The sequence below is a fragment of the Trichomonas vaginalis genome, chromosome II (assembly GCF_026262505.1).
Source record: "Trichomonas vaginalis G3 chromosome II, whole genome shotgun sequence".
Classification (NCBI taxonomy): Eukaryota; Parabasalia; order Trichomonadida; family Trichomonadidae; genus Trichomonas; species Trichomonas vaginalis.
Window position 1 is genome coordinate 20,230,081 of NC_067204.1, and position 15,716 is coordinate 20,245,796.

A 15,716-nucleotide genomic window follows, 5' to 3' on the forward strand; every position below is an offset into this window, starting at 1 on the left:
TTTGTCTTTTTCTTCATATATGATATGAATATTTTGGATTATAATTATAATTTATTTTTATTGACATATTTCATGATATTCATATAATAATTTGTTTTAAAAATGAATGAGAATATATTTATTTAAAAAAAAGAGAAAAGGTATTAGTATAGATTTTTATTTGAGCGTATTTAAAAGGTGCTACTTCAAAAACTTTATGTAGTTTGCTTTTGTAAGCAACATAAAACAACATCTTCAAGTTATTTGTTGCAATTCGGTGGATTAATCGTGAATTTTTGTTGTATATTAGTTATAAATTAGTTTTTAGTAGATAAATTCGTCATGTTCCCGTTTGTATCTCATTTTGTTTTTGCTTTATTGATGAAATTTCAATTTGTTGAGTGAACATCGACAAATTTGTTAAATCTTGTTTTAAGCGCAGCGGTAATATTTAGAGTCTATTAAATAGATCTAGACTTTCAGCATCGTGCATTATTTTTATGGTTGAGGTTAGATCAATCGCCTAACTCAGTAATGCATGTATGTAAAATGACTTTTTCGCGAAAACGGTCTTGCAGATTTTTATGAGAGTAAGATATCAATATATACAATAATGGAGGATTAATTTTATTGCAGTGGCTTACGATTTTCATCGTTCAAAGTATCGGGGCAAATTATTAAATTTTAAGCTATACAATTTCCTTTGTAGAGCTTTATATTTTGATAGAATAGAACGATTGGATATATTCTTATTAAGTATAAATAATATTGATTTTAAATTGCATATATGTCAACACTGTTTCTGACATTAATGTAAATACAAAGTACTAAACTACTATGCATGAAGAAAACTTCAATTTCTCTCCACAATTAAGAGAAGTTTGGAGTTTTATTACTGAGAAAAATCCGCTTGAAGTCGTTCATGAGAATTTTTTTCCCTTGCGAAATAAGAAATCAGATAAAATGTGTGAAATTGTTAGATAAACAATATTTTCGATGCGATGAAATTCTGTAAACAATTCCGCTGAAACTGAGTAAAAGTAACAACAGTTTAAAAACATCATCATGTATGTGAATCTTTACTAAATGGAATGTAAATGATGTCATCAGTTCAGTTATTCTTATTTAGAATGAATATTGAATCAAAAAAAAATGATCCTGTAAACAATTTTATCAGCGCCAGCAAACTATGATTCTGACTGAAATTATGGAATAAAGTATGTAAAGCATCTATTCTGAGATTATTTTAAAATTTATTTTAGATACAATGTTTATTGATTAGAATACACTATATGCACATTATATTTTACTTAATGTTGGATGAATTAATACGTAATAGTGCCTTTGCCTAGTTAATGATCAGATAATAAAATGAAAAATAAGATGAAAAAAAAATATGTAGTGGTATTATAGTGAAATATATGTATTTTAATAGATTTAATGTCTGCGGATAATATAGTCGATAAGTTTTGAATAAATCAAAGCATATGATAGTAATACTTCACTTCGTTTTGCATAATTGCATATTTGTATTTCTATCAATAATTTAGTGTATGATATCAAAATACTTTATTCTCTATATGTAATGTAATGAAGAAACAATCATACTCACTTCGATATAATCAAAATGACCCATTGATATAGTTTAAACTTTAATGATGCTTTTACAGTTTACAAATTGTCTTCGCTATCAATTTAAATATAGCCACCTGAAGTCAGAGCATGACAATAATTAACAAGTACGTTGAAATGACCTTGATAGCTTTCGCTTAGGATTTTAGTATTGAATGTAAATTTATGAAAATGAATTTCTGTTTTGATAAAATTGCGTTTCCAAATTGGGAGGATTCAAATTATCTGACAGATTATATATTCCTATTAGACAACATTTCAAAGATATCGAAAATTTTGATATTTTCTTCGCTCATTTGTGTCATTGATAATTGCGCCATGTGAACTAAGTTCAATTGTTTATTTACTATTTTTATATGCTGCATAATGAAGAATTGTTTTTCCAATTTTTATTAAGATTTGCACCATGTAAGATTAGAAGCTCTGTTATTTCTTTATAATTTTTACGCATTGCATAATGAAGAGCTGTTTTTCCCTTTTTATCTTTTTCGTTTAAATTTGCACCTTGTGATATAAGAAGTTCGGTAATTTCTTTCTTATTATTTTCCGCTGCATAGTGAAGAGCTGCTTTTCCTTTTTCGTCTTTTTCATTAATATTTGAACCACATAAAATAAGAAATTCGGTTATCTCTTTATAATTATTTTCTGCTGCATAATGAAGAGCTGTTTTTCCTTTTTCATCTTTTTCATTAACAGGTACACCATGTAAAATAAGAAGTTCGGCTATTTCTTTACTATTTTTGCATACTGTATAATGAAGAGCAGTTTTTCCTTTTTCATCTTTTTCATTAATATTTGTATTATGTAAAATAAGAAGTTCGGCGATTTCTTTACAATTATATGCTGCTGCATAATGAAGTGCTGTTTTTCCTTTTTCATCTTTTTCATTAATATTTGCACCATGTAAAATAAGAAGTTCGGCTATTTCTTTACAATTATATTCTGCTGCATAATGGAGGGTCGTTTGTCCATAATTATTTCTTTCATTAATATTTGCACCATGTAAAATAAGAAATTCGGCGATTTCTTTTTTTCTAATTGTTGCTGCATAATGGAGAGCAGTTTTTCCGCTTACATCTTTTTCATTAACATTTGTACCATGTAAAATAAGAAGTTCGGCTATTTCTTTACTATTTTTATTTACGGCATGATGAAGAGCAGTTTTCCCAAAATGATCTTTTTTATGAATATTTATTCCTTTTAAGATAAGTAATTCGGCTGTTTCTTTATTGTTTTTATCTGCGGCATAATGAAGAGCAGTTTTTTCATCTTCACCTTTTTCATCAATATTTGAACCATGTAAAATAAGAAGTTCAGCAGTTTCTTTACAATTTTTATCTGCTGCATAATGAAGAGCGGTTTTTCCATATTGATCTTTTTCATCAATTTTTGCCCCATGTAAAATAAGAAGTTTAGCTGTTTCTTTACTATTTATTTCTGCTGCACATTGAAGAGTGGTTTTTTCAAATCTATCCTTTTCATCAATATTTGCACCGTGTGAAATAAGAAGTTCGGCAATTTCTTTACTATTATATAATGCTGCAAATTGAAGAGCGGTTTGTCCAAGTTCGTCTTTTTCATTAATATTTGCACCATATGAAATAAGGAGTTCGGCAGTTTCTTTACTATTATATAATGCTGCTAATTGAAGAGCGGTTTTTCCAATTCTAACTTTTTCATTAAATTTTGCACCATGTGAAATAAGAAATTCAGTCATTTCTTTATTATTATTACTTATTGCAGTACGAAGAGCGAATTCTCCATATTCATCTTTTCCATTAATATTTACGCCGTGTGAGATAAGAAACTCGACCATTTCTTTATTATTATTAAGTACTGCACATATAAGAGCGGTTGGTCCACCTTCAGCTTTTTTATTAATTTTTTCACTATGTAAAATAAGAAGTTCGATTATTTCTTTATTGTTCCTACGTGCTGCGATATGAAGAGCAGTCTGATATTTTTCATCTTTTGCATTGAAAATCGCAAAGAGATGGAATATTGTAATCTATTAAATTAACAATGCAATAGTTGGCATCATTGGTTTGATCGTAATAAACTAAAAATGATTCAAGATTTTTATACAATTGACAATATTCTAAATTGATCTTTATATTGTACTCATTCATTAAAAATGTGATAAAATCAATGTTGTGTGAAATAATTGCATATTCCATACATTTTTCAGTTGGTTTCTGATATTTCAAACATTCACTCATGATCTCTGGATTTCCTCCTAAAAATGAGAGTTCTAGACATGGACCGGTTATTTCTAAGTTAAATTTAGTTCTTAATAGCTTGAAACAATCAACTGCTCCATGGTAACAACATAATTCAAGTAATGAATATCCTTGCATAGAAAATGGATATAAATCGCTATTAAGTCTCTGATCTTTATCAAATCCTTCGCTTTCCATGATTAATATGAATCTTTCTTTGTCATTATACACAATTGCTCTGCAAATTGTATTCTCCGTATGAATATCGAGATTGATTAATCTATTTTTTTCGAAATCATCGGATTTGTCTAATTTAATTCCATACTCTTTATAAAACAGGATTTTTGAAATAGATATAACATTACTGACCTCTTTGACATGATATTCATCAGAAATCAGTTTGGCAAGAGATAAATATGACTTTGTATAACGATTATTATACGGTATTATATGTAAAATGTCTTTTATTATATTTTGGGGAAGATTTTTCTTTGAATCAATCAATTCTGTTTTGATCATTTTGTAAATTGAGTTTAATTCTTCTTCTTTTTCAGTTTTTAGCTGATACAATGCAATATATGAATCGATGTAGTTTTTGTAGATACTTCGCAATTCAATGTATTTATTTGGGTGAATATCTTGATCAGACATGAAAAAATTTTAAAATTAAAAGTCATTTATTTGAATTTGAGTGAGACAAAGTTATGTTATACATGTAGAAATAGGGTTGCAAAGTTGGATCCAAAAGTGTAAATTTCCAAGTTTGAAAATCCCGCTTTTTGAGTAAGATCATGAATATCAAATGACACAATGTTACTAGTAAGTTCGAAAATGATATGATATTCAACAATAAACTTATTCTTTTTCAACATATTTTGATAAAATTGTAAGAAAATCAAAATATGTTATCTCTTATTTTTGGTTATGTATGAAAAAGTAGGGTTAGCAATTATATTCACAAAAAAATAACATTTACAAATTAATATACTTCAATCCTTTTTGGTTGCAGGAAGCGGAGCTGTCATACACTTATTAATGGTAATATATGTCTTATGTGTTGCATTTACCTTCGGATGGATCAATTCAACAGATGGAGTAGTAGAAATTTGTTGAATTACTTCTTTTAGCGGAGATTTGTTTAATAAATCGATCCACTCATTCATGTCTTCATTCTCAGCAAGAATTATAAGCGAATGTCTACTATCATACTTAATAAACATCGCTCCAGAAACAAATCTATTGAAACCGTTCAAAGTTAACAAGTTCGGAACTTCTGTTGTGTTTCTTTGTAGCCAATAGAAGCGTGGCATGCAATACCAACCGAATTCCCGTGGCATTTTCGACATAATATCAGAAGCTCTTATGAAATTCAACAATTTCGAAGCTGTTCCGAAGCACACACAAGCATATCTGAAGTTGTTATTGCCAGACGCAGTCAACATCAACTGAAGAAATGGCTGATTCAGAAAATCATCTCGAATTTTATCCAAAGACGAGAGCATTACAAGCTCATCTGCCTTCTCACGGCCATCTTCAATTGCCTGGATGATATAAGATTGCAAAATAAGGTCAATATTTGCATGATCCATGACAGATTTGTTATTATTCACCAAAGAGAAGGAATATGTGGCCACCGTGATAGATGTAGATCCATCATCATGTGTTAACCTCATCTGGTATAATATGGATGGATTAGTGAATTCAACCTGGTCAACAATATAATCGTAAAAAAAGAAAAAAGTGTCACCTGGCTCTGCCGCTGTCATAATAAAAGAATTTTGAGTTCTCATCATACCGCAGCCTTTTATGTCCTTTATTGCCAGGAAAGGTGGATGTGTGGACGAGACAAGTGCTGCGGGACATTTCTGGCAGAAAATTCTGTAAATAATGTCATCAGATGCTGATTCAACTTGAACTGGATTAAAAATGTTGATATGGCTATTGTTGAGCATCGACAATTCACCTACAGATGCGTAATCTGGTTGTGTATCAATGGAAGGGTTCATAATAAACAAGTCAAAATGAGATAACGATAAAAGTAATTTATGTCCGAGTTCTTTGGCTTCTTCCATTGTTCCTGTGGGAATTGTTGACGTACAGATGGTTGTCATGACATTCTGTCCTGCATATGATGATCCAATTGAGTCAATAAGCTCAAAAAGACTTGATGATATTGTTCCTTGAGAAAGTTCTGAAATAGAAGTAATATATTGTATGAGTAAGTCTTGTTCGGTCGATAAATCAAAGAATATGCTGTCTGCTGAGGGACATTGCATCTCAAAACAGTCTGGATAACTTGAATAAGCAAATTTGGTCCTATCTTCGCTAATTTTTGGAACTGTAAGAGTGTTCGTTAATATAATGAATGAGAAGTATCCGGATTTTAATGTTTTGATGCGATTGATGAGTTTTTCGATTGTTTTTGAAAATAGACCGTGATTTACTGTTAATTCTGACTTTTCTAGTACAAAAATGTTCTTTATGGGTGCATTGACAAGTGCTTGATCTGTATATGGGTATTCAACCATATTTACGTGAAATTGATTTGATTTGAATTTTTCGTCCATTGCAATAGGAATTTCATTAGCTGCTTTGCATGTACCACACAAGTATTTTGTACTGTCGTTAAAAATAATTGTTTTGGCGTTACAAATTGTTCCGCAATTTCCACATTTTGGAGCTTCTTCGAAACTGTATTCCATTTTAGGGATATTCTCTGGATCACTGATAATTGGAGTTACAGCTACAGTAAATGGAGCTCGTAAAAGTTCTTTATCACGCTTATTAATTGGAATAAAATTTATAGAAGATGTAATATATTTCTCTACATTAACTTTAGGATACTCTCTGACTTCTTCACGCTTTATTTCGGGCATTTGTGGTTTCGGAGGCCCCAAAATTGTTCGCCAAAAGCTTAAACCATCTTCTTTACTTTCCATGTTTATAATAAAACGTGTATGGATGTAAAAGTGTTTATTCATGAGCACAAGAAAAATCTGTTGTCCATGAGCAAAAATAAAGAGAAAACAGTAAAAGACTATCAGAAAACGAGCTTGTTCTCATGAAATGTTATTCACTCTTATTATAAGTGAATGAGGATAATATATTTGAGAATGAAACCGATTTCGCATGATCAGAAAGTCTTAATCATTTAAAAAAAAAATAGTTTGAATTAATATTAAATACAAATACATAAAAATCGTAATAAAAAGTATGCATCTGTACTCCACTTTCTGTTAAAACATATTTGATTTCTCCAAAATTTTTTTGAAAATCGAAAATTGAATTGAAAAATCTTTAAAATGAAAATCAATTTTTAATTTTTCTGATTTTTTTGGAAATTTTCAAGAAATTTAAATCAGTAAATAAGCATAAATTTATGTATAAATGAGGATTATGATAGGAAAATTTCAAAATGGAGAATTTTATTAAAATATTTCTTTCATTTCAAAGTTATACTAAAATATTGTGTAAATTTATTTTGTGAAATTTGAAAATAATGGATAGTAAATCTATAATTTATGATTATATATAATATATAGAAAGAATATTTTAAAATTCTCAGCTTTTTACATCTTTCTTCTTGCGGCAAGCTTAGCAGCAAGTTCTGACATTGGATCAGATGGTCTTGGAGGTGGCATTCCACCACCACCTCCAGATACAGGTCCGGCTCCTCCAGCTGGGGCAGCAGAGCCCGCACCAGCTCCAGAATCTGCCTGGAAGTAAAGTTTTGGCTCTGGTGGTTTGACTTTGGTAGCGTTCTTCTTTCTGAATTTGATCATATCTTGAAGGGCATTGTCTGTTGGCTTGACAATGCCACCGCCTCCTCCAGACTTCTTTCCTCCCTTCTTACCACCTTTTGCAGCGGGAGGAGGTGGAGGTGGTGCAGCGACATTAGCTGGTGGAGGTGGCGGTGGGGCTGCAGGTGCAGCTGGAGCAGGCCTTGATACTGTCTTAGGACCTGGTTTAGGTGCACCACCAAAACCTCCACCAAATGCTGGACGACTTGGTTCGGGTGGAGGAGCGGCAGTTACTGTTGCAGGTGGTAATGCTGCCTTATTTGCATTTGCCTTCCTTCTTGCAAGCATTGCAGCAGCGGCTGCAGCTGGATTTGACGGATCCGCAGCAACTGGGGCAGGTCCACCACCAACAGCTCCTGGAGATGTATTTGCTGCACTTGCACCAGAATCAGCCTGGAAATAAAGTTTTGGTTCTGGTGGTTTGACTTTGGTAGCATTCTTCTTTCTGAATTTGATCATATCTTGGAGAGCATCGTCTGTTGGCTTAACAACGCCTCCACCGCCTCCTCCAGACTTCTTTCCTCCCTTCTTGCCACCTTTTGCAGCTGGAGGTGGAGGGGGTGGTGCAGCAGCAGCTGGAGGGGGCGGTGGTGGTGGTGGCGCGCCAGCTCCAGGGGGTGGAGGTGGAGGAGGAGGTGCAGGACCACCTCCTGAGCTTGACTTATTCGGTGTACGTGAAGAACGTTTAGAAGATGACATACTTTTGCTTGGTTTTGCATCTGGGTTTAGTTTAGCGTTAGTATTTTGAATAACTTTAGCCATGACTTTCTGGGCAATAGCTTGATCTCTGAGCTGATCTTTAGTATAACCCATTTCTTGGAGTGTTTGGTCGACAATTGAGTTATCACCAGTGATTTGGATCGAAGTACTGTTGGATTGCTTGGCACCACTGATATAATCAACAGATTTGACATCAGAGATGATCATCTGTTCATCATCTTTGCGTCCGAATAAAGATTTCTTCTTTTTCTTTGGTGAAGCTGTTTTTACTTGTTTATAAAAGTTTTTCATTTCTGCATCATTAAGAAATTGCAATCCAATCATGCAGACATCGGATGGAAAGAGGAAAAAGTCTTTTGCTGGGGCTTTGCATTTATCCTTAAAGTCATAGTAAAGTTCGTGAGAGAAAAGCAGCTTGAGAGATTTGAAATCATAAAGATTGATATATACGCATTTCTGATTGTCGGCGTCTAAAGTTAGAATACCTTCAAATTTCTTTACCCAGACTTTTGGATCTGGAAAAGCAACATGAATCTGAGCAACTGATGCATAAATAAATGTATACTGAGGATTAGCTGACTTGATCTTATCTATTAGCTCGATAGGGACAGCTGCCTGCAGCTTCGGCATAATTGAAAAGTAAAATTGAGTACTTTAAAAAATATTTTATGCAATACTTTTTAAAGTGATATAATTTTGGTTAAGGAAATACTGAAATACGTATATAATCCTTAAAAACATTAAACAATGTCCTTCATTGAAAAAATGTCAGAAGTTGTTATCAATTATATAATGAAAATATAATTATAGACCATACAATATGAATTTAATTCCATTTGGGAAATTGTTTGACTAAACCTCATTTAATTGAAAATTTGAATTCCCATTGAAAATGCGACTAAGAAATATTGAATTAATTATACGAGAAATCTTATTTAATTTATATTAACCTTATTGAACAAAGATTTGAAAAAAGAGCATATTAATTTTGATTGTCCGCATAAAATCATTAAATCATCCTAAGAAAAAGCATCATTGCATAATTCTTCCCAATATTAATTTCTCCAACTTGTTATATATGGATGTCATTACATGTTGCTTTGAAATACTCAATTTTTTTTCAATGATTTCCAAAAAAAGAGAATTAATTCTTGGATATTCTATATTTTTCAATAACATACTTTGAAAAATTTAGAGTTAATTGCTCTGATATTGTTGATGTATCCTAATTGCTTGCTTAATAATCAAAGATCATCAACTCAATTGATAACAGGATGATTGGTTGCTGATTTGTGACAGAATTTGGAAATTTTAAAATTCAAGATGAAAGTCTATCTTATTTATCCAATTTTATAGGTTTTCCAGCATTTTTATGCTCATACAGCTCCATATTTCATAATTAAAAGGAAAAGTTAGAATCTAACGAAGGAAAAAAAAAAAAACTAAAAACCGATAAAAATGAAGAGAGGATCAACTTCAGCGAGAGGATACCTCCCAGAAAAGCCGTACAACATTTTGCATGATCCCAGAAGAGATAAGGGTGTTAACTCACGTCTCAAATCGGCTCATGTTACAAAAGAAGATGTTAACGATCTCAAAATTGAGAAGCAACGCTTGATTGATGAGAGAACGCAGCTTAAAGCAAAAATCGTTAGACTCGAAACCCAAAGCAAGCGCTCAACTCGCACTGGAACTTCTAATCAAAATTTACTTACACAATTAGATCGCGAATATAAATCTGTTGAGCACTTAATCAAGCAACAAAATGCTCAAATTAATGAATTACTTCGTAGCGATAATGCTGCAGAAAGGCAAGAACTCCAAGAAGAAGCAAAAATTATTTATCAAGAGAGACTTCGTCTTCATGATCTCCAATGCCAGCAACAACTTGACCTAAATCAAGCCAAGCGTGAATTAGATGAACTTTTATCCACAAATGGCCCTGCTGTTTATGAGAAACAAGCCAATAAGATTCAAATGTTAGAAGAGAAGCTTAAGAAATACGAAAATGCAAATGCAAAACTTGCAGCAAAGATCAAGAAACTCAAACAAGAAAAGAAAATACAAGAAGAAACTCAGAGCGGACAAGTTGGTATGCGCGCTGAGCAATTACGTGCTCAAATCAAGGAAGTTGAGCAGAAGACGGATGAAATCGAACAAAAGATTCGTGATTCCAAAGAAAAGCATGAAAAGATCATGAAAGAAATAAGGCAATCAATTATTGACCAAAACTCCAAAGATAACTAATGCCATTCGTTCTATTATTTTGTATACATTACCAATAGAATTAGTAAATAATTTTAATGTTCCATATTTAATAAATTGAAAATTATTTTTACTTTATAACCCAACAACTAGCTCAATAACAACACATAAGAATTTCAATCTAAGGCGATTGTTGTGCTTAGCTTATTATTTGGAATAGCTTAAAAATTTTTAACATATCTCACATTTCAAGTAGAAAAAGCCAAAATTGAAATCAAATTTATGGTTTTCTCCTTATAGAATGGATCATTTTCATATCAAATGAATTAAATTTAGATAATTTGAAAATTTGATATCAAATATTAGACTTTAGGTAAATATTTAGAGTTAAATAAGAGTTAGTTGATTTAATAATAAAACAAATAACTATATAAACTTTATTCTTGTTCAATTGCAGCTTCAATTTCTTCTTCTGGCATTTTCTCTTCAGTTCCTTCTTTATAGATATTAACATCCTGTCTCATTTCTGAGTCATCAACGAGGTCTTCCATGAAAGCATTGAACTGTTCGTCATCATCAGAAAGATGAGGTGTTAATTCTTTGACTTTCATCTTTGGCTTCTTCTCAGGTGGAGCACGGCCAGCGATGATGATTTCTGGGATCTTTTTCTTCTTAAAAACAGCAGCAACAGTGTCAGGAATGTTTGTAATTCTTCTATCGTAACAAAGAACGACAAATCCTTCTCTCAACTTGCCACCGAGATGTGTTCTAACAATAAATCTGTCTTCGTATGTTTCTTCATCTGTAATTTCGACATCTGCCATGTCAAATCTGCAATCTCTGTCATTTGTATCGATATGCTCAACATTTAGAACTACAAAGCGCTTGAGATCTTCATGTACGAATACTGGCTCGAATGGCTTCTTCCAAAATGTTATTGCATCAATATCGATGAATCTTCCAGTGAAAGGATCAACTAATCTGATAATCTTTGAGATCTTATGGACAAGAGCAACATGGCTGTGATTACCATTAGCACTTACGATCTCTTTAGGAAGGACAATCAAATCTTGTCTCGACATTGGTGGAAGTCTGACAAGGAATGAGAAACGGACATCGGCAGTCATCGATTGGAAGTCTTCGCTAAGAAGTTTTCCACTTTCTTTTGTTAAAATCGGGATCTTAGATTTTACAAAATTTACGAGTTTTCCAGCGCCAGCCTTATCTGGATAGTGGAAATCAAGGCCATCACTAACTCTTACAACACCTGTGCAGCCTTCATGGGCATTGTATGTAAGGATTTGCTGTTCTATCCAGAATAACAATCTCTTTGAGTTTCCGGCCTGGCGTAATTGAACGTTTGAGTTCCAGTGAGCACGTGGTGTAGCTGCCTCTTGGCAATCTGGGCACTGCTGAAGAGTGACTACGTAAGTAACAATAACAGATTGACGAAGAGTTACGTTTTCTGGAGTAACTGATTCTAATGTGAGCTCAACACGGATTCTTCTGGAGTGTGGCTCAGTGTATAAGAACTTTGCATCAACGATTTTGGCATCTTTTACGTTGGTCAATCTTGATAAACAAATTTTAAGGAGTTCTGGTGATTCAAGTGGTGCATTGATCCAATGATTTTTGTTTTCTTGATAGCGACCGCATCCTCTGCAATAGTTTACTGATAATGATTGTGGTAATTTGTCAGAAATTGAGTAATTTTTCTGTAAACAATCAACACACATATTACTTGGGTTTGGTTCAATCATAATGCCACAAATGCAGCATGGAATCTTATTTAGTGTCTCTGTGAACTCTGTCATCAAAAAATTTTTTGATCAAAAGATTTTATCGGAGAAGACATCAATCAAAAAATTAATGATTTCATCTTATCTGTTAGCATATTTATGGAAATTCACATATTAGAAGCCCAATCTCTCGAATTTTGATAAAATTTTGATTGAGGAATTTTGAAACAAATGATGCTAGAGATAGTGTCACATGAAATATTAATAAACATGACTTGACAACCACAGTTTGCTGTTCTTGACATCCTCATATATATATATCAATTAGAATCACAATCAATCATGACATAATATCATCCCACACTTGAATTTGCCAATGCTTTCCCCAAATATATTTATGTTCATCATTAGTTTTGAATCATTTCACCAATGATGAAGGATATTGTTAATCAATTTTGATAAAGATAATATTAAAGTATGATTCAGGAAAATTGGAACCAGGTAGAGTTAATTTACATAGGGTTCATAGCCAAATAAGATATAACCATAGGTTAAAATGGAAATCGGAAAAATAATGGGAAATATCAATATGATTTTGGAAAGTTTCCATATGAAAAAGAATGTTTGACTATAGGGCTATCATAATATGCAAAAAACCGATGATCATCAAAATATTTCGTTACTTATTTTTTTGAGGACGATAAAAATCTACGTTATAAGTAATGGATCGAAGTAGTTGGATCTCTCCAGACGATAAATCAATCAAAAAGGCAGACGCCAAGCGCCAGCGCGCAATTGATCGCGAACCCCATATTTTAGATCCACGTGTAAGAAAAATCGGTATAGATGTTGATGCAATCCAAAGACAAATCCAAGAAAAAAAGGAATTACAAGCTCGTGAAAAGGCTAGAGAGGATGCCTTTGATCATCAAACATTAGAGCATCAAAGGCTTCTTCTTCTTGGTCAGAAACGTTATAATGATCAAGTACGCCAGTTAAATGTCGAAAGAGAAGACTTCAGACATACATACCAACGCCCAGAACAATGCAGAGAGTTTGATATCTGGCGTAAAGATTACAATCAAGTTAACGCCCCAATCAGATACGAATGGAATGACCCAGCCCTTATGGCATTATTCCCTGATGATCCAAACAACAAACCATTCTTAGGAGGCGAAGTCGATGCTGATGGAATTTACGTTGCTGATCCAAGATGCGTCAACGGAAGCTACGGTGGAGCTGCTGGCCAGGCAGGTGCAGGTGGTGCTGGCGCAGCTGGTGCTCCAGGAGCTGCAGGAGCAGCTGGAGCCGCTGGATCAGGTGCTGCCGGAGCTGCTGGTGCTGCAGGTGTCGCTGGAGGCGCAGCAGGAGCCCAAGGTGGTGTTGCCGGAGCAGCTGGTGCAGCAGGCATGGCTGGTGCTCAAGGAGGCGCTGGTGGTGCTGCAGGAGTTGCCGGTGCTAAAGGTATCGCAGGAGCTGCAGGCGCACAAGGAGCCGCAGGAGCACAAGGAGGAGCTGCAGGAGCTGCTGGTGCAGCCGGTGCAACAGGAAAGCCTCCAGCTGGCTGGGTTGACCCACGTCTCGGAATCAGCAGCGGTCAATACTTCCAGGGTGAAGATTCCACAAAGTACGAAAGACAGGCTGCACAAGCTGCTCAGCGTAGAGAGTGGTACGAGGCTCAGATCAAGGAGAAACAAGCTCGCAAGGCTCGTGAAGATGCAGAAGATTTACGCAATCAAATTTACGAACTTCAGACACAAAAGAGAATCACAGAACTCCATGCTCAAACCGAAGCTCAGAAAGCCGAAATTCGTCGTCAACTTGCCGCAGATAATCTCAAACTTCTCGAAGAAAAGAAAGCTCGGGAACAACAAGACTGGGAATACGAACAAGCATACAACGACAACGAAAAACGCCATACAATGCGCACACGTACAATTGTCGAAGAAATGTGCCAAAGAAAGGGAGATCCACAAGACTACCGCGGCATGACAATTGAGGAACAGAAGGCAATTATCCTCGAGCAGAAGAAACAGATGGAAGATAACCAGCGCCGCCGCGAAGAAGAAGCAGAACGTGAAAGACAATGGCAGCAATACGAAGAGTACCTCAGAAATGAAGGCGATAAGAACGAACTCGAATGGTTAAAGAGGAAGCAACAGGTCAACATGGAATTGGCCGAATTCCAGAAGAAACAGCATAAACAGCAGACGGAGACCCAGAGATACCTGAATAAGGATCTCTACGGTACAAACGTCCCAGATGACTCTTACTATGAGCAATGGGGCCACTCCACTCGCTAAAGGTCAAATCAACAAAAATAGATTCAATTATTTTTTGTGTTCTTCATTTATTATATTTTATTTTAATATCTGGTTTTTTAAAAGTAAATAAAATTAATTATTATTATACGATTTTTTAGCTGATGCCAGCAAAATTTGATTTAATTTTATATTAATTGTAAATACAGTGATGAACAATGCACTCACTAGGTCTATATTTACAGAATATCAAAGAGTAGGTATGTGCAACAGATTAAAATTATTTTGTTATAATCATAATGCAATATATGAAGAAGATACTTCATCTCTTGCATTTTTATCAGTAAAAATGGAAGGCTTTTGACTCGGTATTAAAAATAAAACCTCGTTTTCGAAAATTTCAAAATCAAGGCTTAAAAAGGTATTTTAAGTAGTTTTTAAAAGAAGGGATTAGTAATTTGGAATGTAAAAATAATGCTTTTATAAATCATAAAGATTGGATTTATTTGGCCTGAGCTTCACGGATACGCTTGTAGGCAGCACGAGCTGTAAGAGCAGCTGGTGTTGTTGGTGTGTAAGCACCACCAGCGACAGCCTTACCGCACTTTGTGCAAGTCCAAATGCCAACAGCATTGCGCTTGACAGAATCCTTGCCGCAGAAGGCGCATGGGTACTTCTTACGCTGTGAGATTTCAATCTTCTTGATTGTCTTACGAAGGGAAGCACCATAGCGGACACCGTACTTACCACAGATACCTACTTTCTTTGTTCTGCGAGCCATTATTCAAAAAGACAGACCGAACAAAAGTGACAGAGATTTTGTAGAACCAACCCTAATGTAGAACACAGCACCCATTCTTTGTACATTATGAATCTACATTAAATTAGTATCCTATATTTATATTTTTTATGACTTAATTTTGATAGTTTTCGTTAGTAGTATAAGTGGACGGGTTGTGTGACTTTTTTTGTTACATCTATATATAGACGATGCATTAAAATATATTTATTTATAAATCATTAAAAAATTAACATTAATTTTAAAATAATTTATTTTTTTATCTTTTATAAAAGAAGCTATATATAGATGATGTCAGATATTCCGCGATTAATTAAACATCATTTAAATCCTGAATGGGTTAAACTTCAATTTAAAAATGA

The 15,716-nt window shown here is 33.8% G+C and overlaps 8 protein-coding genes across 8 annotated transcripts; 2 read left to right on the forward strand and 6 right to left on the reverse strand.

The window, feature by feature from the left end:
• Positions 1 to 1,963: 1,963 nt before the first annotated feature.
• On the reverse strand, positions 1,964 to 3,427 carry TVAGG3_0577430 (myotrophin family; the record flags this gene model as incomplete). Its single annotated transcript, XM_001582097.1, has 1 exon — positions 1,964 to 3,427. One exon carries the CDS (start codon positions 3,425 to 3,427, stop codon positions 1,964 to 1,966), a length of 1,464 nt encoding a protein of 487 aa, XP_001582147.1.
• A 148-nt stretch (positions 3,428 to 3,575) lies between these two features.
• Positions 3,576 to 4,481, reverse strand: TVAGG3_0577440 (protein of unknown function (DUF3447); the record flags this gene model as incomplete). The annotated part of the gene is made up of 1 exon (XM_001582096.1): positions 3,576 to 4,481. One exon carries the CDS (start codon positions 4,479 to 4,481, stop codon positions 3,576 to 3,578), a length of 906 nt encoding a protein of 301 aa, XP_001582146.1.
• Positions 4,482 to 4,812: 331 nt separating this feature from the next.
• On the reverse strand, positions 4,813 to 6,825 carry TVAGG3_0577450 (ER to Golgi vesicle-mediated transport; the record flags this gene model as incomplete). Its single annotated transcript, XM_001582095.1, has 1 exon — positions 4,820 to 6,769. One exon carries the CDS (start codon positions 6,767 to 6,769, stop codon positions 4,820 to 4,822), a length of 1,950 nt encoding a protein of 649 aa, XP_001582145.1.
• Positions 6,826 to 7,336: 511 nt separating this feature from the next.
• On the reverse strand, positions 7,337 to 8,980 carry TVAGG3_0577460 (positive regulation of Arp2/3 complex-mediated actin nucleation; the record flags this gene model as incomplete). Its single annotated transcript, XM_001582094.1, has 1 exon — positions 7,400 to 8,980. The coding sequence occupies one exon, from the start codon at positions 8,978 to 8,980 to the stop codon at positions 7,400 to 7,402; it is 1,581 nt and encodes a 526-aa protein (XP_001582144.1).
• An 817-nt stretch (positions 8,981 to 9,797) lies between these two features.
• Positions 9,798 to 10,689, forward strand: TVAGG3_0577470 (uncharacterized protein; the record flags this gene model as incomplete). Its single annotated transcript, XM_001582093.1, has 1 exon — positions 9,809 to 10,597. One exon carries the CDS (start codon positions 9,809 to 9,811, stop codon positions 10,595 to 10,597), a length of 789 nt encoding a protein of 262 aa, XP_001582143.1.
• Positions 10,690 to 10,923: 234 nt separating this feature from the next.
• TVAGG3_0577480 (nonsense-mediated mRNA decay protein 3 family) lies at positions 10,924 to 12,382 on the reverse strand (the record flags this gene model as incomplete). The annotated part of the gene is made up of 1 exon (XM_001582092.1): positions 10,993 to 12,369. One exon carries the CDS (start codon positions 12,367 to 12,369, stop codon positions 10,993 to 10,995), a length of 1,377 nt encoding a protein of 458 aa, XP_001582142.1.
• Positions 12,383 to 13,016: 634 nt separating this feature from the next.
• On the forward strand, positions 13,017 to 14,597 carry TVAGG3_0577490 (ciliary and flagellar microtubule protein RIB43A family; the record flags this gene model as incomplete). Its single annotated transcript, XM_001582091.1, has 1 exon — positions 13,017 to 14,597. The coding sequence occupies one exon, from the start codon at positions 13,017 to 13,019 to the stop codon at positions 14,595 to 14,597; it is 1,581 nt and encodes a 526-aa protein (XP_001582141.1).
• Positions 14,598 to 14,978: 381 nt separating this feature from the next.
• TVAGG3_0577500 (structural constituent of ribosome) lies at positions 14,979 to 15,351 on the reverse strand (the record flags this gene model as incomplete). The annotated part of the gene is made up of 1 exon (XM_001582090.2): positions 15,058 to 15,336. One exon carries the CDS (start codon positions 15,334 to 15,336, stop codon positions 15,058 to 15,060), a length of 279 nt encoding a protein of 92 aa, XP_001582140.1.
• Positions 15,352 to 15,716: the final 365 nt, after the last annotated feature.